The sequence below is a fragment of the Podarcis cretensis genome (assembly GCF_951804945.1).
Source record: "Podarcis cretensis genome assembly, chromosome: 4".
NCBI classification, from domain to species: domain Eukaryota; kingdom Metazoa; phylum Chordata; class Lepidosauria; order Squamata; family Lacertidae; genus Podarcis; species Podarcis cretensis.
In genome coordinates, this window is record NC_137173.1 from 67,023,256 (window position 1) to 67,050,316 (window position 27,061).

Genomic DNA, 27,061 nt, shown 5'->3' on the forward strand with positions numbered 1-27,061 from the left:
CTCTCACTCAGAGCCCAGTGTTCAGGGAGACAGGGGTTCCTTTGCTGGTTCCTGTGCACTGACCTGTGCATCCTCTCCGTCACCCTGTGAATACTTCTTTCCCCACCCCCTGCTTGCCCCAGTGTGTCCCCATCCCAGCTACACCCCTTGCTGGGATCCTCTTCCTTCTCCCCTTCGTCCTGCCAGTTCACGACTGGTGAAGCTAAAGGGTGGGGGGAAAGATGCAAACCAGTTTTGGTACCAGGAAAAAGAAGTTAGCATTTTTTGGTCCTTTATTCAGTTGTGGATATCTGCTACCACTCCCTCAGGCTCAACACTGTTTAGGCAGACCCTGCATCAACGGCATGATTCACTTGCTGATATTGTACATTTCACTATGTATTGAAAGTGCTCCCAAATTAAAATTATACCCCATGTGAAAAAATTACACATCAGAAAGAATGCTAGCCATCCTTTTATAGATGCACAAGGAATTAACCCACAGAGAACTTGTATTCCTTCAAAAACTCAGGAAAACATCCACTCTGTGCTCCTCCTTGGGCTTCCATTACAGTGGTACCTTAGTTCTCAAACTCAATCCGTTCTGGAAGTCCGTTCTAAAACCAAAGCATTCCAAAACCAAGGTGTGCTTTCCCATATAAAGTAATGCAAAACAGATTAATTCATTCTAGACTTTTAAAAACAACCCCTAAAACAGCAATTTAACACGAATTTTACTATCTAACAAAGACCATTGATCCATAAAATGAAAGCAATAATCAGTGTACTGTACTATAAAATAAATAAGACAGTATTGTAGATGATAAAATTTATTTTTTTTAAAAAAATTATTCTTAGCTACACTGATGATAGTCATTGCTTGTGTCAGATGGGGGGCTTTTATCCATTTCTGCAGTCACTCAATCAATCCATCAGTAGCTGAACTGGGTTCCACACAGTCACAAAAACAAATTAACTAAAAAAGCCTCAAAAACAAAAATGCGAAATAAATAGCAAAAACAAAAGCGCCAAACCTAATCCATTCCAGAAGTCCGTTTGACTTCTGAAATGTTCAAAAACCAAGGCACAGCGTCTGGTGCAGGCGTCCTGGAAACAATAGCCAACAGCCACATCGGACGTTCAGCTTCTGAAACACATTTGAAAACCGCAACTTACATCTGGGTTTTCGGCGTTTGAGAACCAAGGTACCACTGTATTCTACCTTGTAACCCATGTCCAGTGTAACTAACACGCACACATCATTTGCAGGTAATTTGTCTTAGGAATAGCATTTCTCAGCAGAAGACACTGTGCATTGAGAACAAGTTTCCTTAATGCCTGTCATCCTCTACAGCAGACAGAAGCATCACTGACACAAGATAGAAACAAAATTCTTACTCTGATTTACTAAATTTCATCTTGTTAAGAATACTAAAACTCTCCAGTTGACAGCTACTGAAAATAAACTATTGTACCACATCTTGAAAAAAGTCCACTGTGACTGTAGCAGAGGCTACATCTAACACAGTTATGGCTGACAGATTAGAAAGTTGCTTTTATATTGTTATACTGCAACAGGGTTTCACAGGGAACATTTTGAACTTCGTGACAATGGAGGTGGTTTAGCTGACACTTTGCTTTGGACTCCAGATGAGGCCTTTTTATGGTCAAATCTCAGGCTGCGAATTGTGCTGTTTATAGCTGCAACACATGCTTTCCAGTCATATCCAGTTTCCTTCAGCTCAAAAGATGGGTAAGTCTCTTGCAGAAAGTCTAATAAAAAGAAAGCAAGTTACAAATTATTGTTTATTCAAGTTTTATATTGCTTAGTAAGTATTGAGTTATACACTGTTCAGATTAGGCAAAGTAAAGGCATCCTACTTTGAAGAGAGAATGCTACAGTACCCATAACTGCTTCTGACAAGCAACTACTAAATCAGGAATCCTACAAATGAGCAGTAAATGCCTTTTGGAAGAGCCTCATCAACATGATTGCTCCTCTGGTGCTGTGGAGCCCTGGTATCCTAGGGAGTAGCGTGTGATGAAACAGGATGGAAGATGGTGGCACAGAACTCACTCCAAAGCTGACTGAGCACAGATTAGGGCACATAATCAGACCTACCGTGTGGCAATAAGGGCAGAAAAGAAGCATGTTTAGCCTGGAGAAGAGGAGGTTAAGGGGTGATATGATAGCCATGTTCAAATATATAAAAGGATGTCACATAGAGGAGGGAGAAAGGTTGTTTTCTGCTGCTCCAGAGGAGCGGACACGGAACAATGGATCCAAACTACAAGAAAGAAGATTCCACCTAAACATTAGGAAGAACTTCCTGACAGTAAGAGCTGTTCGACAGTGGAATTTGCTGCCAAGGAGTGTGGTGGAGTCTCCTTCTTTGGAGGTCTTTAAGCAGAGGCTTGACAACCATATGTCAGGAGTGCTCTGATGGTGTTTCCTGCTTGGCAGGGGGTTGGACTCGATGGCCCTTGTGGTCTCTTCCAACTCTATGATTCTATGATTCCTACTTCACAGCCTCTAGTAATCATCCAGCAGAGCTCTTACAGACCATCTGGAATCTGGTCTCATGTGCTGGTGGGGACGGGCATTTGGAGGCCTGCTTTGACCATTTGGTCCATTATTTTGAGGATAAAGTCACTTGACACTGCAGCAATTTCGATGCTGCCATTATTGTAACAATTCCACCTTGATCACTGAAATCTCTTGATGGGGCACTTCTGGTGGGTTGGCCTGAGATTTGGTTGGCCTATGCAATAAAGACCAAACCTTGAAAGTGGCAGGCGCTGCTGTGGAATGCCCTACAAGTAGAGGTTTGGCAGGAAGCTTCCCTGCCTCCTTTTAGACATATTCTGAAAGAGGTCTTGTTTAGACAGAGCTCCACAATATGAATTTCTTTTTCACCAACCAGTATCTCTTGATGTTTTAAATCTTATGGATACATTTGCTGATTTTATTATATTTTGCATACCACCCTGATATATCTTTTTAAAGAGCCGTTTATATTTCACAGCCTGACAGCTCAGTCCTATATAATGTCTGTTCAGAACCAAATTGCACTGAGTTCCATGGGGGTTACTCTCCCGTTAAATTGCCTTTAGGACTGCACTCTGCATCTCTCCTCTTGGAAATGTTACTGACCTCTAAGAGCATTTATTTTGTTGCAGTCCAGCGGATGTGTGCCACGGTCCAGGTTGCCATACACATTGCTTTTTATCAGGATATTCTCTGTGAACAGATGACGTATCAGGTAGCGTGCTGAAAGTTCTGGCCGAGTTTTTCCCTTGGCTGCAAAAATAACTGAAAAGGGCAACTGGACATTCCTTGATGGGTTCCCAAGATGTGCTAGAGAGGAGGTATTATTATTATTATTATTATTATTATTATTATTATTATTAAAAAGATTTCAAACCCTGTTCTTTAAGCAGAATGGCTCAAGAATGGTTGACAAATGTCAGCCCTAAGATTGTCAGCCTGAATGCAGGGACCATCTAAAAAGCTTAGAAATCTAACTATCCTGTTTTGTTCTAAGTGGAATGATTTCATGTTTGTTTTCAAAACTGATTAAAAATGAAGAGTTCTGTGTCTAAAATGAGCAGATTCCTCATAATTCTATATTTCTGAAATGCCTAAAGTAGATAACTAAAACAAACCCATGTCTGCATGCTCAGTCTAAACTGAAGCAGGGAAAAAATGAAGGAAGATTTATCAGTCAGACTGCTAAAAGTCTAATTTAACTTGTGAGCTACCCAGCTAGGTATAACCCACCAGCCACTACTATGCTCTGCAAGCTGCTGGATCACCCCACCCCCATTCTTTCCCTCTTAGACAGACAAGGGGGGAAATGCAGGTTTTTAAATGCCTGGACTGGTTTACAGTGTTTGCATACTGCATATGGCTTGCACAGTTCTGACATGGAAAATGAAGATTCAGCAGCTTACCCATTGGCTCTAAAGAAGGCGGTTCACTGGAAGAAGGTGTGTTTTTATTATTATCCCCTGTTGAATTTTGAAGCTGGTTTGATATTGAACTGGTTTGAGAATTGATGTCACTCTCTTCCTCAATATCAATTAAATCTACACACATGGATGTGTCTGGAGCTTCAGGAGCTTTCTCTTTTCCCTCAGTGATCTAGGAAGCAATGTAGCAGGGAGGAATATTTCCATAACTAATGTAAAAATGCAGTAATAAACTTTTACAAATATCATAAAGAAGAAACTTAAATGAATTAAAGTAAGAAAAATATTGTCTATTACTTTATTTCATAGTATTTTCAATTGAGTAAGCTATGTTATTTTTGCTCTTGGCAATAGCAGTTGAAGGAGTCCACTGACACAGTAGCAAAAGAGGCAGGCATTCTTCTGTAAATTCTCTATTCAATTTGAAACATTCGGAGCAATGGCTGTGAATCACTACTTCAGTAACTAGATATCTATAAATATTTTGTATCAATAAGCCTGAAACATCCTTAATACTTTCTGGGTTTCAGCGTTTATTATTAACTTCTGATTTCAAACTTAAAATAATTGCTTTCAGAGAAATGCAGTCTGGGCTAGGATGTGTTTATAGAGGCGTCAACACAAAGAAAGAACTTACTGGACTTGTTTTGCTTTCATAACGTAAGCAGCGGATCATTGCATTCACATTTGTAATACAGGTTTTCCAGTCTTTCCCATGCTCACTTAGATCATAACTTGGGAAATAAGCAGCAAGAAATTCTGTATTCAAAAACACAATTATTATTTTTTAAAGCACACTTATGTTACTATGAAACACCGTGCTTCTGTTTTAAACAAACCATTGAATAATAATAATAATAATAATACCCCGTCCATCTGGCTGGGCTTCCCCAAGCCACTTTGGGTGGCTTCCAACAAAATACTAAAATACAGTAATCCATCAAACATTAAAACCTTTCCTAAACAGGGCTGCCTTCAGATGTCTTCTAAAAGTCTGGTAGTAGTTGCTCTCTTTGACAACTGGTGGGAGGGCGTTCCACAGGGTGGGTGCCACTACCAAGAAGGCCCTCTGCCTGATTCCCTGTAACTTGGCTTCTCACAGTGAAGGAACTGCCAGAAGGCCCTCGGCGCTGGATCTCAGTGTCCGGGTAGAATGATGGGGGTGGAGATGCTCCTTCAGATATACTGGAGCGAGGCCGTTTAGGGCTTTAAAGGTCCGCACCAACATTTGAATTGTGCTCGGAAACGTACTGGGAGCCAATGTAGGTCTTTCAAGACTGGTGTTATGTGGTCTCGGTGGCCGCTCCCAGTCACCAGTCTAGCTGACGCATTCTGGATTAGTTGTAGTTTCCGGGTCACCTTCAAAGGTAGCCCCACGTAGAGCGCATTGCAGTAGTCCAAGAGAAAGATAACCAGAGCATGCACCACTCTGGCGAGACAGTCTGCGGGCAGATAGGGTCTCAGCCTGCGTACCAGGTGGAGCTGGTAAACAGCTGCCATGGACACAGAATTGACCTGCGCCTCCATGGACAGCTGTGAATCCAAAATGACTCCCAGGCTGCACACCTAGACCTTCAGGGGCACAGTTACCCCATTTAGGACCAGGAAGTCCTCCACACCAGCCCGCCTCCTGTCCCCCAAAAACAGTACTTGTCTTGTCAGGATTTAACCTCAATCTGTTAGCTGCCATCCATCCTCCAACTGCCTCCAGACACTCACACAGGACCTTCACCACCTTCACTGGTTCTGATTTGAAAGAGAGGTAGAACTGGGTATCATCCGCATATTGATGGACACCCAGTCCAAACCCCCTGATGATCTCTCTCAGCGGCTGCATGTAGATGTTGAAAAGCATGGGGGAGAAGACAGAACCCTGAGGCACCCCACAAGTGAGAGCCCATGAGAGTATCCATTTTGAGAGCTGGTGTAAATTGAAATATTTATGAAAATAAATATTGATTACCTGATTATAACCAGACAAAGGCGACTAAGGTAGTAAAATATGTTAAGAATATTTCAGAAAGCAAAGAAAACTATATTTCATCTGAACTGAATTAAGTGCATGTATACCATCAGGCAAATTTGTTTGCTCCAGTCGCAATAGGAACTGCCATTTTTGTGTGTAAATGTATGAAAACATGCAGTTTTTTTAATACTTGCAAGTATAATCATAAAGGCAACATTAGGGAAAGAATGTCTACAGAGGAGAAAAAGTGCCCAATGAGGGTGATGTTTAAACATTCTCCTATTCACTGATTCTCCCCCTTTCCATGTCTCCTAGCCATATTTCTTTCTGTTGTTCTAGGCAGCTGGGGGGAAAAGGAGAAAACCACTTGAGAGAGAAGGAATTGTGGATGAGAACTGGCAGGGAAATGATTAAGCACTTTTCTTCTTGGCTACTTCCTATCTACTGTTCTACTCTATCTAAATATTGGGAGAAAACATAAAACTGGAAACCCTGTCTGAGTCTTATTATGTAGTTCTGGCCTAAGGAACTACCAAGGGTTGAAAATCTAACCCCTTCTCTTAAACCAGTGTGACATCAGACGGCGGTGAGTGTCCTGGGGGGCGCCGCTCACGGTGATGTCACCCCTCTCAGGGGTGACACCCAGGGCGGACTGCCCCCACCTTACTCCGCTACTGCGTGACATACCTCTGATTGCAGCGACCTTGTTTGGGTCTAGTGTCCTGCGTCCTCGAGCCCTTGTACCCATAACACTGCATAGCAATGTTTCTTTTGGGAACAAAACCCGGACCAAGTAGCGCGCAGCATACTTTGGCACGGTCTTTTGCCACGCTTTCATCAAATAGTTGCCAAGGACCTTCACATTCCGCTTTGGATCACCAATGAACTCTAGATAAAGGAAAATATTAGAAGAGTATTAAAACAAAATTGCACTGCACCCACTGCAAGTCCTCCAAAGTGCCATTCTGGGCTTCTAACATTTCACAGACATGGTCCACGTGTTTGGAAGGCCCCCCCCCCCCCCGGTTCATTAAAGACACAATTTTTCTAATTTCTTAACCATGATTAAGAGACTGGGAATGGGCCACAGACTCCTTACCCCTTCTCCTGCAGCTCACGAACTTCCCCATCCCTGCTCTTTTCACAAATTACAGTAGTGCAGTAATATTTCTACCCAGATAGTAATGCTAAGCATCCTTGCAAAGTCTGGTTGCAAACTTCAGTGAGCTGTAGGGAAAGTCTCCTAAATATTCAGTCAAAAGAATAACACTCAATAAAAAAAGAAAAGGAAAAGGATGCAACACAGAAGCACCTTTTAAAACAGTGCCAGGCTGAGTGATGGACAGGGAAATGGTTGGAGGATAGTGGCTGCTATGAAAATACAACCTGCCATTATGCCCTTGTGACACCTCCACCAAAGGGCAGGTACAATAGGGATGCCTTTTGCCTTTATGGAGCAGGAAGTGAGAAAGCAGAACGTTGGTGCTATGAAAACAGTGGGTGGCTACCTTTTCAGTTTAATGGAAGAATCCCTGTGCATGCAAAAGAGTGGAATTAAAGAAGGAATTAAGAGCTAAACACATTATTCTTATGAAAACTGTAACTCACCAAAATTATGACTCATAGAAGAAGAAGAGGGAACCTCATTACTAATATCTGTACCACCGGTTGAAGTTCTGTAAGTTACCAACGTTTTTTTTCTCTCCAAACTGGTTTCAGGTAATATCATTGGTGAGGGTACAGCTGAAGATTCTACCTGAGCTGGACCATCAGTAGTTGAAAGACTAGCTTGTGTAGTTGAAAGACTAGCTTGTGAAGGAAGGACACACATCTTATTAGCTGTAACTGGTGCATTCAATAAACGACTAGAGGCAACTGCTGAACTGGCAGAAACAGAAGATGACGACGGTGGCTCATTACGAATACTTCTACTTCCAGGTGAAGTTCTGTTAGTCACTGTCCTATTGTTTCTCTCCAAATTAGCTGCTGGTGGTGTAGATGCTACTGATGACACCACTGGTGAGGCTATTGCCAAAGCTGCCACAGTAACAGAGCTTTCGTTGGCTAAGTTTGCTAGATTGGTTTGTGAAGGAATATTAGGCATGTCACTAGCCATGTTGAATGGGGGACACAGTGAACGGGTGGAAACAATTGTAGGAAGTGGTGGACTCTGCCTGTGCACAGGGGGCTGTGATTCAGGTTGAAGGGTGTGTGGAACTGGCTTAACCGCAGATCTGGTCAAAATAGGAGCTCTTTGTAGCTTAACCTTCATGGGTTGGCTCTGACATCCATTCCCAGGGGGTAAGATCTGACTTGGCTTTCTTTCTGCCTTCTGGATTCTGATTTTTCCAGGTGAGAGATTTCTAGGACTTCTGTACGTAAACCTAAGTGGCCTCTGAAAAGGAGAGAAAAACATTGAGCAAACACTCCAATTTGCCACACTGCTTGGCATTAGCCCCATTTGAAAAGGTGGAGATTATCAGGTAAGCACATACTGGAGGCAGGAGTACTCAAATGCTGTGCTTTGAATGGAACTGAATTTATATGTTCAGATTTGTTTTGCATCATGTTTTGTTAGCCATCTTAATCATAGTCTACAGTGGTACCTCAGGTTAAGTACTTAATTAGTTCTGGAGGTCCGTACTTAACCTGAAACTGTTCTTAACCTGAAGCACCACTTTAGCTAATGGGGCCTCCTGCTGCTGCCGTGCCACCGGAGCATGATTTCTGTTCTCATTCTGAAGCAAAGTTCTTAACCTGAAGCACTATTTCTGGGTCAGCGGAGTCTGTAACCTGAAGTGTTTGTAACCTGAAGCGTATGTAACCCAAGGTACCACTGTATTTGTAGCTCAAGCTATATAAAGTTATTTCAGCAACTTTGAAAAAAGTTATACAATATAGGCTAGCCTTTTGTATGCAAACATTAGGTTTATGTTTTTGTGCAATGTTTTCTTATTACTATATACACAATCTTGCATTGTAATAGAAACCAAACTTGGGCCCTGTTAGATGTACTGTGCTATCCCAAGCTGTACACAGTTATGTGCCTCTGCTACAGGGTTAGGGACGCACAGGGATGGGGGACCTGTGCCCTAGAGATACTGTTAGACTACAACTCCAATCACCCCTGACCATTGGCTATGCTGGCCCATTCCTGCTCTAGTGCATGGCCAGATTAGAAGCTTAATGCCATTTTTAAATCACCATGAAACACAATAAGAAAAACACCATTAAAGACAATTAGAAAATTAACAAAACATCAACAAAAACTAATTGCAACTACAGCAATTTAATACTCACTGGTTTTAAAAATAAAGGCTTTAACCGGGTGTGTTGCATTTCTGAGACCTTGCGATGAAGGCTGTCAAACTTCTCATCCAGTTTCAGAATGGCATCATACATGGCCTGCAAACATACATTTATTTATGTCAGATTGTAAGAGAGATTCAAAGCCAGCTGGAACTCAAGGGAGAAGACCAGGAAACCGGTACCTAAACAGACTTCTTGTTTTGGAAGAACTTATAAAAGCAAGGATGGAGAACCAGAAGTTGCTGGACTTAAACTCCTGTCTATCTCAGCCAATGGTGAGGGTGTAATGACATTTGGAGGGCCACACATTCCCTATCCATGACAAATGGCTTCTCAAAAAACAATGAAGGATGGTACAGTACCTGACAATAATTAAGGACCTCCATAAGAGTTTTCTGCTGATCTGCTGCACATGAAGCTTCAGATACAACACTCCCCTAGTGTAAAGACAATGAAAATGTAACCCTAGTCACAGGAATAATTGGAAACAAAAATGATAAAATAAAGCTCTCAAATTTAAAAGAAACCAATATTTTAATTTGCGCAGTTCCTCCTACAGAGAGGCTATAAATTATTTTTGGAAGTATACATACACATTCATCATCAGGGTCGTATTCATAAATAACATCTCCATCTTCATATTCAGGCTCTTTGGCTCTCATCTAATAAAAATATTGAAATAAAGAATATAAATAACATAAATTATAACTGATATAGCACTTATAATCATTTGTTACTATTGTTCCGTGGGCTGACTAAGAAAAATTATTTTAATCCATACTAAGTTTTGTTAAGAAAAACAGAACGCTGGTGCCACGCTGTGGATAAGAAATTCATTACATGGAAACGATCAATGTGCTCCACAGATACTGCTAATAGTTCATAGAAAGACAGTAAGCAGGGCTTATAGAAACAGTTTGAATTGTTATATTTTTGTGTCAGTTATTTGATAAAAGTTTATACAGTCATACCTCGGGTTACAGACGCTTCAGGTTGCGTTTTTTTGGGTTACAGACCGCTGAAACCCAGAAGTACCGGAACGGGTTACTTCCGGTTTGGAGGTTGTGCATGTGCAGAAGCGCCAAATTGCAATCCGCGCATGCGCAGACGTGCCACTGCGGGTTGCAAATGTGCATCCTGCACGGATCACGTTCGCAACCCGAGCGTCCACTGTATTTTAATGCTGGGATAAGCTGATTTCAGTCTTTTGCAGTCTACTTAAAAAACAACCCCTAAAACCCTAGAATCTCTGTGACCCGAATTAAGTTCTTAATCTGAGGTACCACGGTACAAGTAATTTATTGGAATATACTTACCCCCGTTAGAGAGGATGCAAGTCGGCGCCTTTTACGTAAATAAACTAATTCCATTCGTTCTGGATTGCGACTGAGCCTTGGCGCACTTGTTGAAAGATTTTCCTGTGATCCAGCTTGCTCCTCTATATCCAATAAATCTTCATTACCTTCTAAAAATGTAAGTTAGGCAGTGTCTTAATAATGCCTTAGATACCACTCAAGAAAGATTTAATTTAGTTTTATACCTCACTATCCCAATTAATTAGTCTTCTCATAGAATGCTACATTAAAAAAGTATTTCCAGAAAATTTGATTCACTGTGGGTAAGACTTCAAATCTGGCACTGGAAGGGTAGAAATCTGGAGGTCACAAGTTTTGGCTTGGCTACAGTACCAAGGCCAGACAAAAATTATGCTTCCCTAGATAACATCGCTGAACCCCCTATATGAAAAGTCATAATCATCTTTCAAAATGAAATTAAACATAATTACCATATGTAAGATGAGTTACATAGCGACCATCACACTTCCCTTGAGTTTCAGGTCCATTTTCTGTATCTTCCATTTCTGAATCATCAATTATTACAGTGTTGTCATCATCTTCAGTGTGCACTGCAATATAGCCTAAAACATGTACACAGCGGGGGAGATGAATTAGATGCTATTAAGTACAGTAGTTTACACTTCTCTGTATAAGCCCAACAGACCAATGTATCTACAATAAAAGCCTTTTATTGAACCATATAGTAGATTTTATGTCTACTTTACTTTATAATTTAACATAACGTAAATAAAGCCGCCTTCTCTCTCCCCCCCCCCCATTCAAGTTAATGGAGGGATTCGGTTGACTTGTACTACAATCACAAACCTCCACTTTCCACATGGAAAGTGAAGGTCTAGAGAAAATGTCTTTCAAATTAAGCACAGCTGCACATTGATAAGTACTGCTCCTCCCAAGCAGTTATGACCATCCAGTCACCGAGAATAAAACTTCATTCCCACAGATTAATTCTCATTCACCCGAGGTTAAAGAGTAAAGATGAGGTGGGGCAGGGGGTAAGTGTAGTGAACCTGTTTTGCAGGTTTGAAGAGACTCACAGTTATAATAGCAATAATAGTGTGCAGCTGATTCATATGGAAACGCACAGTAAAATTACAATGCAATAAGTTCATCTGAAAAGTAGCCTGAAATATCACAAAATAAAGGGGCAGAAGTTAGGAGCATGCATTGTGTGCATCACACAAAACCAAGAATCAGCACTGTACTGTACTTGGTGGAGGGAATGCTGGATTGTGGATTGGACCCAGGTCTTGCATCACTCATTTACTTCCTTATTAATTGTTTGGGGTACATTTCACTTTGCACCTATTAGAGCTGCACTTGCTTCACTTTTCCCTTGTCTCCCTTTTTATTTTAGGAGGGAGGCTTTGGGCAAAAAAACAACAACAAGACTTTCCAGTAGTCATATTGGAAATGATGATGTCTTCATTTGACTTTTAGATTATGCAAAGCACATGCATGTGCTTGCCCAATTATGCTCCTAATTGTCTCCTGAGTAGATTCCCCCCACTCTCACCAATCTATTGAGCAAAGCACAGAATCCTAGTTTGACCTGGATACATAAAATAGGAGTTAATGAAATGTCTTATTGGATGCTAAGACTTACAGTACCCTATCATTAGGTACACAAAACCCAAGGATCAATGACAGCCAAAGAAAAAGACATCAGAACAAAGATGACAGCTGTACCATTCAATATAGCTCCATTCAATGCTTTTGCGGGGGAAACCCCCTTTTTTAAAGGGAAAAATGTGTGTAATAAACACATACCCACACCTCGACACTTTATTTTTTATGCTGCAAAGCAGGTCCATGCAGCTGCCTTGTTTCTGGTGTTAGAATGACAATACATGGCCTAATACTTATTCATTTTTTAAAATGTGATCACAGTAACCACTATGTTTTAACTTTTGTGTTCAACATGGGTGTGAGACAATTTCTTGGTATGAACTCCTACCACTGGCTCTTTGGGATACTGTCTGGATGTCCTCATTTTATCTTATTTGTTTAAATAATTGTTTGAAATAACAGTTTGGAAATGAAAGGGGAAAAATTAAGCACCTTTGGATGGAATAATTTCACCTTTCCATTCTTGTTTTCAAAGACATCTTACAAAGTTATAGGAAAATTAAGCACACCACAAAGGTATAATTTCTACAACTCTCAGGAAGCTGCTGTTCTGAGCACAGGGCTGGTTTTAGGTTTGTTGAAGCCCTAAGCTACTGAAGGTAACGGGCCCTTTATATGTCCAGCTGTCCTTTGTCAACAAAAAATTTTCGCTGTTTTTTGTGTTGAATATATGCTATATGGTAATTTATGGACCTAATAGGTGTCTAAAGCCATTTGCACATAACAGTTAGGAGCCTACACAACACAAAACACTGTTGCTGTAAGTAGGTTTTATTCTATTTGTTTTTTATCTTATATTTTGGGTATGTGCATCCAGGTTTTTTTTCCTTTTAAATTTTTTTGGGGCCCCCAAGAGAGTGGGGCTCTAAGCTATAGCTCGTTTAGCTTATACGTAAATCCGGCACTGTCTGCGCAGTCAGAACGGCCCTTTTACTCTCAGCTTTAATCTAAGGTTTAGATGGACGACCGCGCTGCCATTGTACACACAACTGAGCGATGCTCATTTCTGAGGAAACACGCGTAAGGCCGCTCAGGGTGGCTGCAGTCTTGTGCCCCATCGAGCACGGGGGGGGGGGACAGACCCGCGTCTCCCCGCCCCCTCCGCACGAGGACGGCTTCCACGAGCCACCTGCCGTGCAAACGGCTTCCCGGTGTTCTTCAACGGCAACGCACGCGCACTGGCGAGGCAAGCATTTTCGTACATGCTCAGTTCCTTCGCGTAGCGCAGCTACAGAAGGTGAGCGCCCGCGTCCTCCCCACACTCCGCGCTCACCAAGATACCGAGCTTTCATTATCTCCTCAGTTCAATAAGGTTTTATTCGCCCGCCAAAGAAATCTCCTCAAGCCTGGCCTCGTTTCCCCCGCCCGTTAATCTCAAGCAGTCTTGGTTACTCCCCCCCCCCGCACAAGCGCCGACGTAACGCTGACAGACAAGCGCGCTGCGCAATAGCAGCGCCGCTGAGCACGAAGCGGGCCAATAAGAGATCAACACGGAGGTGGCACCTCGCGAACGGCTCGGCTGCTTGAGCAACGGCCGTTTGCGCGTCCAGCCGTCGGAAACGTTCCTTGTTTGCGTGCGGCCAGGCGGCGGGTGGGCTCCTGTCCGTTTCTAGCTTCTTACCTTTGGCAGACATGGTGCCGAAAGAGAGGAGGAGGGAGGGGAGCTGCGGACGGTCACGACGCGGCGAGGGCCAGCGACGGAACAGACCCGGAGTCGGGACGCGGAAGCGGCTGCAGCGACGTGAGGCACAAAACAGTTTCGGTTACCCTTGCGGCTGCGCAGTAGGGACTTGGGCGCGTCTGGCAAACGGGCGGCCGAGGGAGGGCGCGCTGAGGTGGTGGCTTTGCCTGTCCCTTACAGCGTTTGCGGGAAACGGCCTTCCCTCCGTCGCCTCTCCCACCCCACGAGATTTCAGAATGCGGTGACGGCAAGCACACGCTCAACCAGCTCTGTTTTCTGCGGCACATGCAGCCGTCGCTGGCAGCGCCACTGTTCCCTCGCTCTCACTTGGTTCGGTTGTGACAGATGACAGATGTGTTCGGGATGGCAGAGGGATTCAAGGAATGAAAGAAACCAGTACCTTGGTCTTGTGAATGGGCTCGCAAAGTTGCTTGCCTATAAACAAATACTTATACTGTAAAGCATGAAGTGTTCTCTCACTGTTTTCAGATGTTGTAGTAGACATTATCTTAGGAGAGACTTCCCTGAGTTAGGAAATGTGCCTCTTTTAAGCTTGTGCTATTTAGCATTTAGCAACAACAGAAGATTGAAATGTGCTGTTTCTGCAAAGAAAGTATTTTTGATCACTTTTTTTTTTTATTCCTGACAAGGCAGACATAAAAGGGAAACTATGGGAACCTATATGTGATTAGTGGGGCTTTCTTTAAGAGATTATTTGTAGCAGTGAAAGCCCTAAAATCTAGATTTCAAACTTTTTGACCATAGCTAGCCTTAACAGCACACAAGCCACTGAATGTTTAGTAAGCATTAACTTGAACAAAGGCTTGAATCCTGAAGTCATTTGCTAGAGAGCAAGGCCTGTTGAAGACAGTGAGGCTTCTCAGTGACTAAACATGCATATGATTGCATATACCCTGGAAGTGGACCATTTATACTTGGAATGGTACAAAAGGACAAAATAAAATCTGAGTAAAATAGCTTTTAAGAAACTGGTTTTGGTGTTTTTAGTTTGATTTTTTTGTTTTGTTTGGTATCACAAGTGCTCAGGGTTGGGTATAGCGATAGTAAATTCAGAATAATAAAGGTGATGGTGTGTGCAAGTGGTATGAAGCTGGGGCTCTGCTATTGGTTGATGAACACTTGTGTAACTTTACCCTCTGCTTAATTTTCTTGTTTCTAGCATGTATCTGTTAGAAATGCTTTGTGGCCCAGTTGGGATTTTAACTTGCATCTAATGGTCCTAATCCAAAACTCCTACATTATAATACTGAGCAAAGATGAAATCTGAACAATGCATAATGAATTTGTGGAATCTGGTGCCACAATAGATTATGATGACCTATAGCAAGAGTAGCCAATGTGGTTCCCCCCCAGAAGTTTTTGGACTACAATACCCACCAGCCCCAACCAGCATAACCAATAGGGAGGGATGATGGGAGTTGTAGTCTAACATCTGGAGGACCCCACATTGGCTATCCCTGGCCTATAGTTTAGGTGGCTTTAAAAGGGGATTAGACAAATCCTTGGAGGAGTCTGCTGCAATCATGTTCTCATGTACTTGGCGGTAAGTCCCACTGAACTCAATGGATGGAGCTTCCTTCTGAGCAGACATACAGAGGATTGTACTATATGACTTACCGTTGGCGATCGATCAGGAGAGCTGTAGTCTACTTCCGGATTTAGAAGAGGCATACATTTGAAGCACAATCTGGTAAGGAGCAACTGTAAGGAACGACTGTTGCTTTCATGCCCCTTCCCAGAGACATTTGGTTGGCTGTGGTAGGAAAGGGGATGTTGGATCAGGCAGACCTTTGGGCTGACCCAGCAGTGCAGCTCTTGCATTGATTGCAGTGAAGTGAAGAGAATGGAGCAGTTTAATTGCAGTCACGTTTATTTGCCATTTCTATACACACTTCCTAGATAATCAAACTTTTCTGACACATTTTAGAGAGGGGGTTCACAATGAAACTGTCACTGTTTTTACTAAAAATAAATACAAGACTTAAAGTGTTGCACAGCTCTAAAATATACAAAGGCTTGGATTTAATGTAAACTTTGAAAACATTTTACAAAAGAAACCATCTTTGCAACAATTTAAAAAGTTCATATTTACAAATATTACAAAAATACAAAATGGATGCAAGTCCATAAACCATTGTCTCTTCTGCCAGCATGAACTGGTGATAGTACCAAAATAGTTACACTGTAACCTTCTTAATTGGTTTTTTTTTTAAACTTTTAAGTCATAACCTACAGTATTTCTCTAAATCTGCCACAATTGCAGCAAATGCACTCTATCAGTGACCTTTGGCAAATGCAAACATATGCTTTATTTGCTTCAGCTAATCCATATTCTCTATGCTGCCACAATATTAAAATAGGAAAGAAAAAATGTTATTGAAAGAAAAGATCAAACAGCTGCATAACTTCAAAAACCATTCTTGTAACATCAGTGCAAACAACATAATTGCAAGTTGGAATGATGGCTCACAAATTACTTATGTGTTTATACCCTGTTTCAAGATGGGATGTGTTTTGAGGGCTCTGAAGACACTACTTGTGAGCACAATCCTATGCATGTTTACTTGGAAGTAAGTCCCACTGCATTCAATGGGGCAGGCTCTCAGGAAAGTATGCATAAGATTGTCAATTCAGGTTGTTTTTATCTCCAAATTTTGTCACCCTGGTCCAGAGATCTATGCACTCATACACAGGCAAGGCGCTATTGCTGGTTATTCCCATTAACGTCAATGAAAGGGCATCACTGTGTGCATAAAGTTATGCCCCATCCTCAGTTCTAATGGGAGCAACCCTTGTGGGCAGCAGAGCTCCATTTGCCAACCATCTATTGCTGAATCAGGGGTTGTTTGCCAATATATATATTTTAAAGTGGATTTACAATCCATATTCATTTGGGCTTTTAATCTGATAAATAGAAAATAGAAACACTTTGTCATAGATTTTTGAGTAAACAAAATAAGTTTTTTATATGATAGTTTTGTGAGCATTACATAAGAAGGTGTTTCACTGCCTTCTAATTCAAGTTGCATGTACTTTTTTTTAAATATATCTCTCTATATTTATATAGCTCTCTGGTATCAATACGAAATCATTAAATGCCTTGGAGTGTTATCCACAATGAAGGCGTTCACCAGCCTCAGTGCACTGTGGATGGCACCTACAAGACTGACATCTTGGAGAAACCAATTCAGCTGTTTTCTATAACAGTTTTGCTATAAAACACATTAGCATTTTTTAAACAAATGAATTTGGCACTTGGATCCTAAACATGTGGTGGTGATATTTCTGCCTGTGACACTGAAGCAATGCCATTGGTGATGCTCCATTGTTAGCACCAAGAGTTAAGACTCAGTTGTCTTAGCATCAGGAGTTTGTAAGGGTACTCTGGCAGTAATTGAAAAGTGGCCTCATATGGCACTTGTACCTCCCATATCAAATTTATTATATTGTTCTTTTCTTTTTTTTAAACTACATGAATCTTGTCAACCCACTAATGCTTTCTACTTCACTTGCTTTTTGACCACTTTTTAGAGCTTGTTTAGTAGCTCTATTAGGCTGCAATCCTGAATACATTTCCTGGGAGTAAGTCCCATTTAACTTTATGGGACTTACTTCTGAGACAACATGCATAGGATTGCACCATTAGACTTGCTTGTAATACTAACACTTCTCTATTACACATCCCTACCAAACATTTAGGTTAGGTTTTGCTTATAGCAGTCCAGATCCTAAATGTCTGCCCCAGCGTATCTACCTACTCCGCCTCCATAACATCTCTGCAGTGTGCCAGAATGTTGTCACAGTTAGTGACAACATACTGGCTCAGAAGTGCAGATGGCCCATCCTAAATCTTTATTTGCCAGCATGGCAAATTTTAGAATTGGGCCAGTGATTTCCTGTTCTCACTAGTCTTTTTACACACATGCTTACCATTCATCTTTTGCCACACTGGAGGACTATAAGAAAACCTAAAAAAAGAAAACCTTGTATATTTTTCACGAGCCCCCTGATGAAGATGAACTTCAACAATTTGTGACTAATTTTGAATGTTATTATTTGCTCGATCATTTCAACTACAGTACAAACAATATATTTAAGCTTATCCTTATGAGCAAACTAAAAAGTAATCCTCCCTCTGCTTTCCACCCCTTCTAAATTCCTAGTAAAACTTATTTCTGCTTGAAGCCAACTTACTTGTAGACTTACTAGTGACTATCAACTTAATTCTGCCATTTGATTCAATCTGTCCTGCACAACACATTCCTCCTTAAAACTGCCCTCAGCACTAAACCTTCCTGCATTTGTATTCCACAGTTAATATCAATGGACTGCATTTTAGAAAACTGGGCCTGAATGTCTATTTGATTTTGGAGTCTATTGCAATGGGGAAACTGATGCATCTATGGAAAATATTCTATTCTAAAAATAGTGACATTGTTTTGTGCATATGAGTGTGTTTTTTTTAAAACCCCTGTTGTACTTGATCTCATATCAATTTGTTTTTGCTCCTAGTTTTCCGACAAGAAAATTCAAGTAACTTCAAGTAATCCAGCTTTTGTTTCCCTGCCTTCATTTATTCAAAGTATTTGCTTGGATTCCTTTTCTACCCCACCCACTATATATTCCCACCCTGTTAAGCATTTCTGGTAAGGCCAGGACCAAAAGAAACTGAGCTGTATGTGGCTGGCATAATAGACCAAAGAGCTTCCCCATTCCAAGTTTAGTAAGCTATATAAAGTATGCATACATACACCTATTTCTCAGCTATTTTTTTCACAGTGTCATTTTCTAAATATTTAGGTAGCATGAATGTTGTCCGCACAAAGCTTCACTGAAAAGTTGTTACACAATTTTATTGATGAATCAAGAGCATTTGTTGCATGCTTAATAGTTATTTACTTTATGAACATGAAACTAATCTTGTTTCAAGATTTACGTTACCAGGTTATGACTAGGTCACCCAACAGCCTAGTAGTAGTAGTAATATGAAAACATTTCCTTATACTTGCCCCCTCTTTAGTGTCATTGTTCAAATTAAGTGTCAAACATCAGAGTAAAGTCTGACAGCTCATATTTTGCATTTAGAAGAGGGGGAGGTGTTTATTTTCCTATTTAAAGTGTGCTTTTTACCCGAACAATTGTTGTTCTTGTTCTTGTTATGGTTATGGAGGCACTAGAAACTTAAATCCGTTTAACAGATGTGGCTTCCCCCAAGAAATCCTGGAGTTGTAGTTGTGTAATGGGGCTAAGAATCTCTATGGCATGTGTGGGCAACCTTTGGACTGCTAAGTCCCCCCCCCCCCAATGCTTCTGAATTTTGCTGTTTACATGCAAAGGAAAACGCACAGAGGGAATCATCTTTGTGAGCCTTCCTTGCTAAATAAATTGCACTCTCCATAGGTTGCCAAATACAATGGGGAGGAAGATGTCTGGGAAGAGAAAATAGGATTAACTTGATTTAAGAGACTGATATTATTCTCATTTTACCAACTGCAGTCTGACTAACTACACTTCTCTAGATTCTTGGCAGGGGATTGGGAGAAGCCTCAACTGCAAATCTGGTTTATAAACAGTTTGTATTTGTAGTGCCTGCCAATAAGCCTCTTGCCACAAGCTGCTCTTTGAAATTAGCTTGTTTGGAACAGCACTTTTAGAAAGAAAATTGATCAGATAATATCAAATTAATCTTATAATAATATTTTATTCAGATTTTCCCAAATTAAAGGGTTATATTTGTGTTAGAGGCTTTCATTATTCAATTACAAGTGGTAGATATGTAAATTATGTTTGATATTAAAATTGTATTCACAGAATACAGTCAGTTCCTTTTTTAATCCTTTTTTTGTCTTTCAACAAGGTTATCGTTTGCCACCAACCAATTTTCTCTCTGATAATTCTATTTACACATGTTTATCAAAAATATGGATATGTACATCTGTTTTGTTCATTTCTTCTAAATTTTGTTTCTGTTCATTTTAATGTAAAAAAATACCAATTCCTCAAGCAATTTAATGTTTTTTCCCTAGGGAAGCACAACAGTGAAGGTAATGTTTTTGATCCTAAATGACATCTTTGGAGGGGCAGAGGGAATTCTGAAAATTGGATAATGTAAATCTACATTGACAATGAGAAACATGAAGACAAATGAAATGAAAGTTAACCATTTAGTAAATTTCTACTTATAGAAAAATGTGAAGTAATAAATAGCTACAGATCATCTTCTCATCTCCCAGTCTCTTAAGCAACCCTTAGCATTTTCAAGCATCAATATTGCCCTGCATGGTATTTGACTGCTACAGAATTGGCCTTTTATAGTCAGGTGAGCCAAGTGATTGCAGAGTCCTCCCATTTAACAGTCAGAAGTGTGCTCTGGCCCAGGTGTAGCCTATGTGGAACTCTGAGAAGATCGATCATCATGAGGACTCCCGTCGGAATTCTCAGTCTCTCCTTCGGAAATGGCTTGCATCGGGGTGTTGTACAGTCTGCAGCGGACACTGTAGCGGCTACTGCTGGCTGCCGGGGGTGCCCGTGACCGCCCCACTCTTGAAGATGCTGATGTTGGAAAGCTTTTTGAGGAAATCCCTTCTGCATTCATTCTCGGAGTGGAAGGAGAGAGAGGAGCTAATGCCTCGGCACTTGATGAGGCTTGGGGAGACTCATCAGCATTTTGAAGAGCATCCCCAATTAGTTCTCCAGGAGATTTGGGTGAAATAGGGCTCTTTAGTATCTCTGTGGCTGACATCCTGTAGCTAGAATCAGACCGGCTGCCCTTTTTCAGGAGCAACAGTTTGAATTCTTCATTAGATGTGTTGGACTTTTTGGCATTCCTGTAAATAAGCCCAGGAGATCGCTGGCTGCTTGCTGGGCTTGCTGCACCAGTTGTAGGGGGAACATTAGTTGAAGCCGCAGGTGATGTGTTGCTGGCACTAGAAGACACGCTGCTAGTACTAGATGAAGCTCTCAATCTGTTCCTTGCAGAAACCTCTCCAGAGTCCTTTCTTCCAAGAACTTTCCTTTTTGAGCTGTAATGGGGAGGGAAGAAGCCATCATATTCACAGCTTTGATACCTATCTCCTACTGTTTTTGCTGAGCAAGATCACAAGATATTTGCAATTATATAGACAGTAAACAGCGTCCTCTATAAAACTGAACTATATTAATATATTTACCAGTACAGTATAATGGCTTCTGCATCTGTGCATTTACAGGAGAAACAAATATATGTGAGCAATGCCTAACAGGCTCAGAAATCACAAGGGTGATGACTAGGATTCCAAGGGTCAGGCTTCACACAGCTTCCTGTCCTTTCAGTAGAGAGGGGGATGAGCTTCTGACCAACATAGGAATCTGAAAATAATTTCTGTCCCGCCTCAAAAACAAGTAGGGGGCGGGGAGACCTAGCAGTGCTATTGCAGATCTCATACATATATGCAGTGCTTTTTTCCTAAAAAAATGTTTAGGTATACTCTTATTTTCCTACTCCTATTGAAATACTGCCCCTCAAACTTAGATTCACAAATTGTTTAGGGGTGTGTGTACCCCTGCGTCCCCCCCCAGAAGAAAGCGCTGCATATATATGCATATGTCCATGCATTTACACAGCCCTCATGTAGTCTTCAGAGCAGGTTCTTAACAGCTGGAAGAGGTTTTATTGCAAATCTGCTATGTCTGCACCAGGTTTGGAAAGTCAGCCTCTCCCATTCCTGTTTCCTCTCTTGACTGCTACTTGGACCTGTTGATCCAATTTTTCTTCACCCTGTCCTCAGTTTAACTCCCAGTAACAAGGTTGTTGCTCATGAATGACAACTAGAAAAACATAAATGAGGCATATCATGAAGACCATTACAAACATTCCTGTGCAGTGGATTGAAGAATCCACATTTCAAAGCTAGTAGTTTATCACCGCTGCGCTGAATAGTTGATTGATTTACTTTAGGTCTATTCCTATTGCCATGAAAATAGCACATTTGCTGTTTTTAATAACCCTAAAATGAGCTTACCGGTGAATAACTGCAAATAGATCCTCTGTTGTTCGAGGCTTATTTGGAGACACAAAAGCTTCTTCTGCTTCAGCTTGAGAATCTTCACTTAAGGGTGAGAATATGGAATCATCACTTGGGGAAGATTCTTCAAAACAAAAAGAGAAGACCTACTGAGACTTAATCAAACACTTTCCCACACGTCACAATAGAGCTGGTTAATGTAATCTACTTGCTCAATAATTAATGGAGCTACTAGTATAATGACAGGCACTAGACAATCTAGTCTAAATATTGGATGATCTGTCAAAATAATGCTTCGTTATAAAGGGTTACTGCTCTTTTCACAGCTGAACTGAAATAAAAAGAAATGCAAATTCATTCCTACACATATATATATTTCTGCAAAGCATGGTAGGTTTTCTCTCTCTCTGCTGAAAAGTATTGGCAAAGCTCCATTAAAATAAATGGAGCTGTCAGCTGGCTGATCTCTGTGAACTGCCACCACAGAAAGCCATCTCACTCAAACAGAACAAAAATAGTTACGAACGTACCTTTTAAGACATCATCATCTGGGGTCCTTTGTGACTCAGCTGCTCTGCTGTCACTCTCATCAGAGGCACTTTTGGTTGGAATACCTGACACAATTTCGTTTTCCTGCTCAGATGATTTTTCACTGAGTGAATCTACAGTTGAGATCTCTGATTCATAGCTGATATTCCCAGGCACTTTGTCATCATGTTGACTTGGATCAAGCCGATGCTTTAGCTGATGACTAATGTCTGTTCCCCCACCTGCGGGGCCAGACTGGGACATAGTTTCATGTATAGGTTCGTATTCCAACTTTTGTTCACGGTATGCAGGTAATTCTTGCTGAAGCTGCACAAGGTCAAGACGCCTCTCCTGCTCTGATCCATATGTGGTTCTTTTCCCAATAGAATTGCTTGAAAGGTCATCTGAGCCTTGTGGAAATGGTTCAGCAGAACTGCCACAGGCTTTACTTAGCGTACTCTCTAGTAAAACATCATGAACCCGATGCATTTGATCTGTTACATATTTAGCTGTTGGAGCACCTACATTTCCTGAGGTCACCATCTGTTTGCAGGTATTCTTTTCACTGAAAGACAAACTGTTAGCCATGTGAAGTTGTTCTGGGGTTATCTGTACTGGAGATACATCAACATAGGACACAATGGCCTCTTCCATGGAGTATTGTCGTGATATTTGCTTCTTGCTTACATGTGGCTTCATTTTACCAGAAATGGCAGTAACCAATAAAGTGTTTCCTTGAACATGGAGCTCTGTATGATCTTTTTGTTTCACTTCTTCAGGCTTATTAATGGATCGAAGATGTACAGACTTCAGAACTGAAGGTGTGATTGCAAGGGCTTGTGGAGGATTGGAGTTCAGTGCTTCTTCTACCATACTCGGTTTATTGTAATTAAAAGCATGTAGTTGGTGTCTGTGAGCATATGGTTTATTCAAGACATTATGAAGAGCACTTAGGTCAAGATGAGTAGGAGGTATAACTGGAAGTTCTAGATCTTTGTTTAGAGATACGTTGCCATCTTTAGAAGAAGGCTGTTGTAATGAGGACTTCCTTTCTGGTACTTTTGGCTTTCTTTTACTCCCCCCTGGGGATAAGGGTCCAGAAAAGAAAGCTGTAGGAAAAGATGATGTTGGTGTTTCAGACTGACTTGAGTAACCACTTGAAGGAGAAGCTAAGCCAGCCAACTTTTCTGGGGAAGCCAATTTGAACTCGTTCTCAACAGAAGGGAGGGAGGGAGTGGTGGCTCTTGATCCAGACTGTGACGTTTGTGATTCAGAACTTTCTGGCGACTTTATGCATTCTATGACTGTAGTACCCGTAGCAGTGCTAGAATTGGATAAAGACCTATAAGGGTCATTCGATTTCAAGTCATTTAAAAGCCAGAGATCTGCATAGTGAGATTGTTCAGCACCTTCGTCTTTAAAGGATGGGATGTCCATGGTGTCAAATGGAGGGTCTTTTAATCCGCTCTCCTCCTGATTATCCCAGGCGAGTTCCTGCTTGCTTGGCAGACTAGTGTTTTCTGCTCTCGAAGGTGTGTTTGAAAACTCGAGGGGCAGCTTCATTTCCCTGGAAGTGTGAGGCATGTGCTGCTGCCCACTGCTTATCTTTGGTTCTTTCTTCTCAGGAAGATCTATGCTGCTGTCAGATTTCCTTAAAGATGAACTTCGTTTTGGTGGGGCTGGCTTTGCCTTTGGTTTCTTTAGAGAGATGCTCTGCTTTCCTTGCCTCCTATGGTTTACGTAATCCTGCCAGGCGCAGTTAGTGAGATTGGAAGCAACGCTTGCATTCTGGCCACTCTCGGAGCCCACAGCTGCATAGTTACAAATATAACTTTTAGTTCCCTTGAGACCACAGTCAAAGTGCATGGAGGTATAATAGCCTTCAGTGTCAACTGAAAAGTGTGAGCTACTGTCTGCTTTGTCAGATGGTGTCTTCTCTATAAAACTATCGTATGTGGCCATGCTTGTAAAACTTGGACATCCCAGACTGTCTGTCTTGGGGCGTTCAGGGCTGAAATCCTGGCGGCAGGATGCATCGTGGTGGTGATGCAAGAAATTCCATTCACTGTCACTCATGTTGCTGTTATTAGGGTCATCGAGTAGATCCGCTACAGTGGAAGTGAAAGAACTTGTCCTGTGTCCTCTAACCTTATCTAGCTGATCACTGTAGTGTTCGGTTATGAAGACACTAGAATCTTCATTGGCATTAGGGGCAATGTTCAGGGATAATTCTGAATCACAGTGTGAAGAACCAGTCAGTGGGGGAGAGGCAGCAGGAGGAATTGTTTCGGATGTTTGGGAAGGACATGTTGAGCTGCTTCCACTCCAGTTCCCACTGGATGACTGGTGATCATCTTTCTGGTCCATGTGACTGCTAAGAAGAACCCCAGCTGTGGAGATGGAGTGAATGGGACTTCCAAAGGTATCAGAGTTTGATGAAATATCACAGCTTCCAGAATCTGCCATCCTTGACAACCTTGACCTCCCCCTCTCATTTGAATTACAGTCTGGACTATGAAGATGCTGAGAACAAGTTAAACCTATGGGATGGTGTTCTTGTGAACACTGGATATTGATGACATCTTTACTCTTTGTGGAAATCCTTTCTTGGCTTGCTAGAAAGTGTTCTGCATCGTATGCTGACATTTTGGCACCAGAGTTGTGGTCCCCTTCATTGGCTCTAGCACCTTCACGAGGAAGACTCCTGGATCTGATGCGGTTGCTTACTGATGTTGTAAACATGGGATCACCATTGTCTGTCAGCACCAGTATGTTGCCAGCTGAGTGCGACAGGGAGGCTACTACGCTCTGACCCCTCTGAGCTCGAATTCTTCTCCGGGATGGGGCAGCAATAAGGATTTCTTCTGTCTGGCACTCAGAGTCTCTGGTACCTGACCTCCTGTTGACGTTATTAGAGAAGTCTGGATTTGCATGCACAATCACATTCCGCTCTCTTGCTACGGGTGATTCGTCAGAATCTAGGACACACACAAAACTCTGTGAGGCACCATTTCAGTTGGCTGACAAGCTATGTCCCTTACATTGGCCTTAAAAATGCATCACATAGGGTTGTTCTCCTCCCTGCCCAAACCTTTCAACAACAGTAACTAACATGAAGAAAAGGGATTTGCTATGGGCCAAATGAGATGGTTCAAGCAGATGTGCTTAAACATTATATCCCTTGTTCAACAGGGAAAGCTGTTTCGGGGTGGGGGCGGTCTATTAGAACAAGCAATTTGCATCAGGAGTGAGTGCCAAACTCATCACTCCAAGTCACCCCCCTCCTTGGTGGCTTTTCCTTTGAGAAGTACAAAATGCAAGGGAATAAGCAAACCACCCTTATCTAAATTCTGAATATTTATTATATTATGATAGCTTGAATCTTCAGTTCATTGTCTGTCATTGTACAACAGATGTGAGCTGTGTACACACCATACATTTAAAGGACATTTAAAACTCACAGATCCCTCCAAAGAAAGGAACTACAATGCCTAGCACCCTTAACAAGCTACAGTTCCTGGGATTCTTTGGGGAAATTCATGTGCTTTAAATGTATGGTGTGTATGCAGCCAGTAGAAAAAGTCTGTGATTCTTAGGTCCGGTGGACTTGACCCTGATTACCACTGACTTAACATTTGTATAGAAAAGAGCCAAGTCAGCACATCTCATGTATGTTATCGTCACAATTTTTTAAAAAAAGGTCAAGGAGACAAACATGAAAAGAGGAAAAATATTTGGGAAAGTTTTCAAACATTGAGAGCTATCTGGCATAAACAACTGGTCTTCTGTATAAAATCAGTGACAGTTCATCATCACTTTGCATCATATCATTTGTCACTGCTTTACCTTATGGGTCCCTTGGCTACAAGAATAAACTTTCACTGAATCTAGTTACTTTTTATGTACACACTATGGGTATCGAAACAAACAAAAATAAAAGAATACAACAAAAATTAAGTAACTCATTACACTTAAACAATAAGGGCTGGACACGTATATCTATATTACTCAGTAAGGCCTACTGTGCATCAAGACTGAAGGCTGTAATAAGTAATATAGTTTGGCTGGCAGTATTTAATAATAATAAAAAAGACAAAACAAAAAATAGCAATACCCAAACGCATTAGATTTGAAACTCCACCATCATTGAAGTTGAAGTGTTCCTTGGAAAGCAGTTTGGAAGGCAGGCTATTGCTGCAATTAAGGCAGTTAAGAATGCTATCTAGCGAAGAGTTTTATTGATACTACACCTATTTCTTGTTGGACTCTTCTGGGGATGCCAGAGATGGTTTTCCTCCTTCTCAATTTCCGTCTCCGCTGTAGTACGGATTGTGAGTGAACAAGAGAGCAGCGTATACTAGCCTCTCTGTCAAAACCAACTCCTGCAACCCATAAATAGGTCTCATTAGCTTTTGGAAATAGTAAACAAATTGTTACGACTGGAAGACAGTGGAGGTCATGTGAGCACTTTGGATTGTGCCTGCAAATAAATATAAGGCAGACCTTGTACAACTCTCATGGAAAAAAATCACCGTGTACCACAGCGTTGCTTCTATGATCCCTGTTCCCTCTGAGCAGCCTGCGTTGCCAAAAGTTACAAAAGGTAGGGGTGGGGAAT

General features: G+C 41.5%; 2 protein-coding genes across 11 annotated transcripts in view; both read right to left on the minus strand.

Annotated features, from left to right (window-relative positions):
• Positions 1-254: 254 nt before the first annotated feature.
• Positions 255-13,997, minus strand: BEND2 (BEN domain containing 2). 6 transcript variants are annotated; one of them, XM_079972654.1, is made up of 12 exons: positions 13,832-13,997; positions 11,013-11,144; positions 10,543-10,691; positions 9,820-9,888; positions 9,589-9,663; positions 9,218-9,322; positions 7,526-8,312; positions 6,605-6,805; positions 4,589-4,710; positions 3,934-4,123; positions 3,134-3,337; positions 255-1,752 (listed from the first exon to the last, which is right to left on the minus strand). In XM_079972654.1, exons 1-12 carry the CDS (start codon positions 13,842-13,844, stop codon positions 1,562-1,564), a joined length of 2,238 nt encoding a protein of 745 aa, XP_079828780.1. In that variant the 5' UTR covers positions 13,845-13,997; the 3' UTR covers positions 255-1,561. The 6 variants fall into 6 exon arrangements, with proteins under 6 accessions (XP_079828780.1, XP_079828784.1, XP_079828779.1 ...); XM_079972658.1 differs by having other exon boundaries at positions 3,134-3,220; positions 13,484-13,950; XM_079972653.1 differs by having other exon boundaries at positions 13,484-13,950.
• A 1,767-nt stretch (positions 13,998-15,764) lies between these two features.
• NHS (NHS actin remodeling regulator) overlaps positions 15,765-27,061 on the minus strand; it is a 243,826-nt gene continuing 232,529 nt past the window's right edge. For all 5 annotated transcript variants that reach the window (XM_079972422.1, XM_079972421.1, XM_079972424.1 and 2 more), the window contains 4 exons: positions 26,694-26,825; positions 22,446-25,421; positions 21,913-22,039; positions 15,765-20,934 (listed from right to left, as the gene is read on the minus strand). In XM_079972422.1, coding sequence (XP_079828548.1) covers positions 20,298-20,934; positions 21,913-22,039; positions 22,446-25,421; positions 26,694-26,825 — 3,872 coding nt within the window. In that variant the 3' untranslated portion in view covers positions 15,765-20,297. The remainder of the gene's footprint in view (positions 20,935-21,912; positions 22,040-22,445; positions 25,422-26,693; positions 26,826-27,061) is intronic.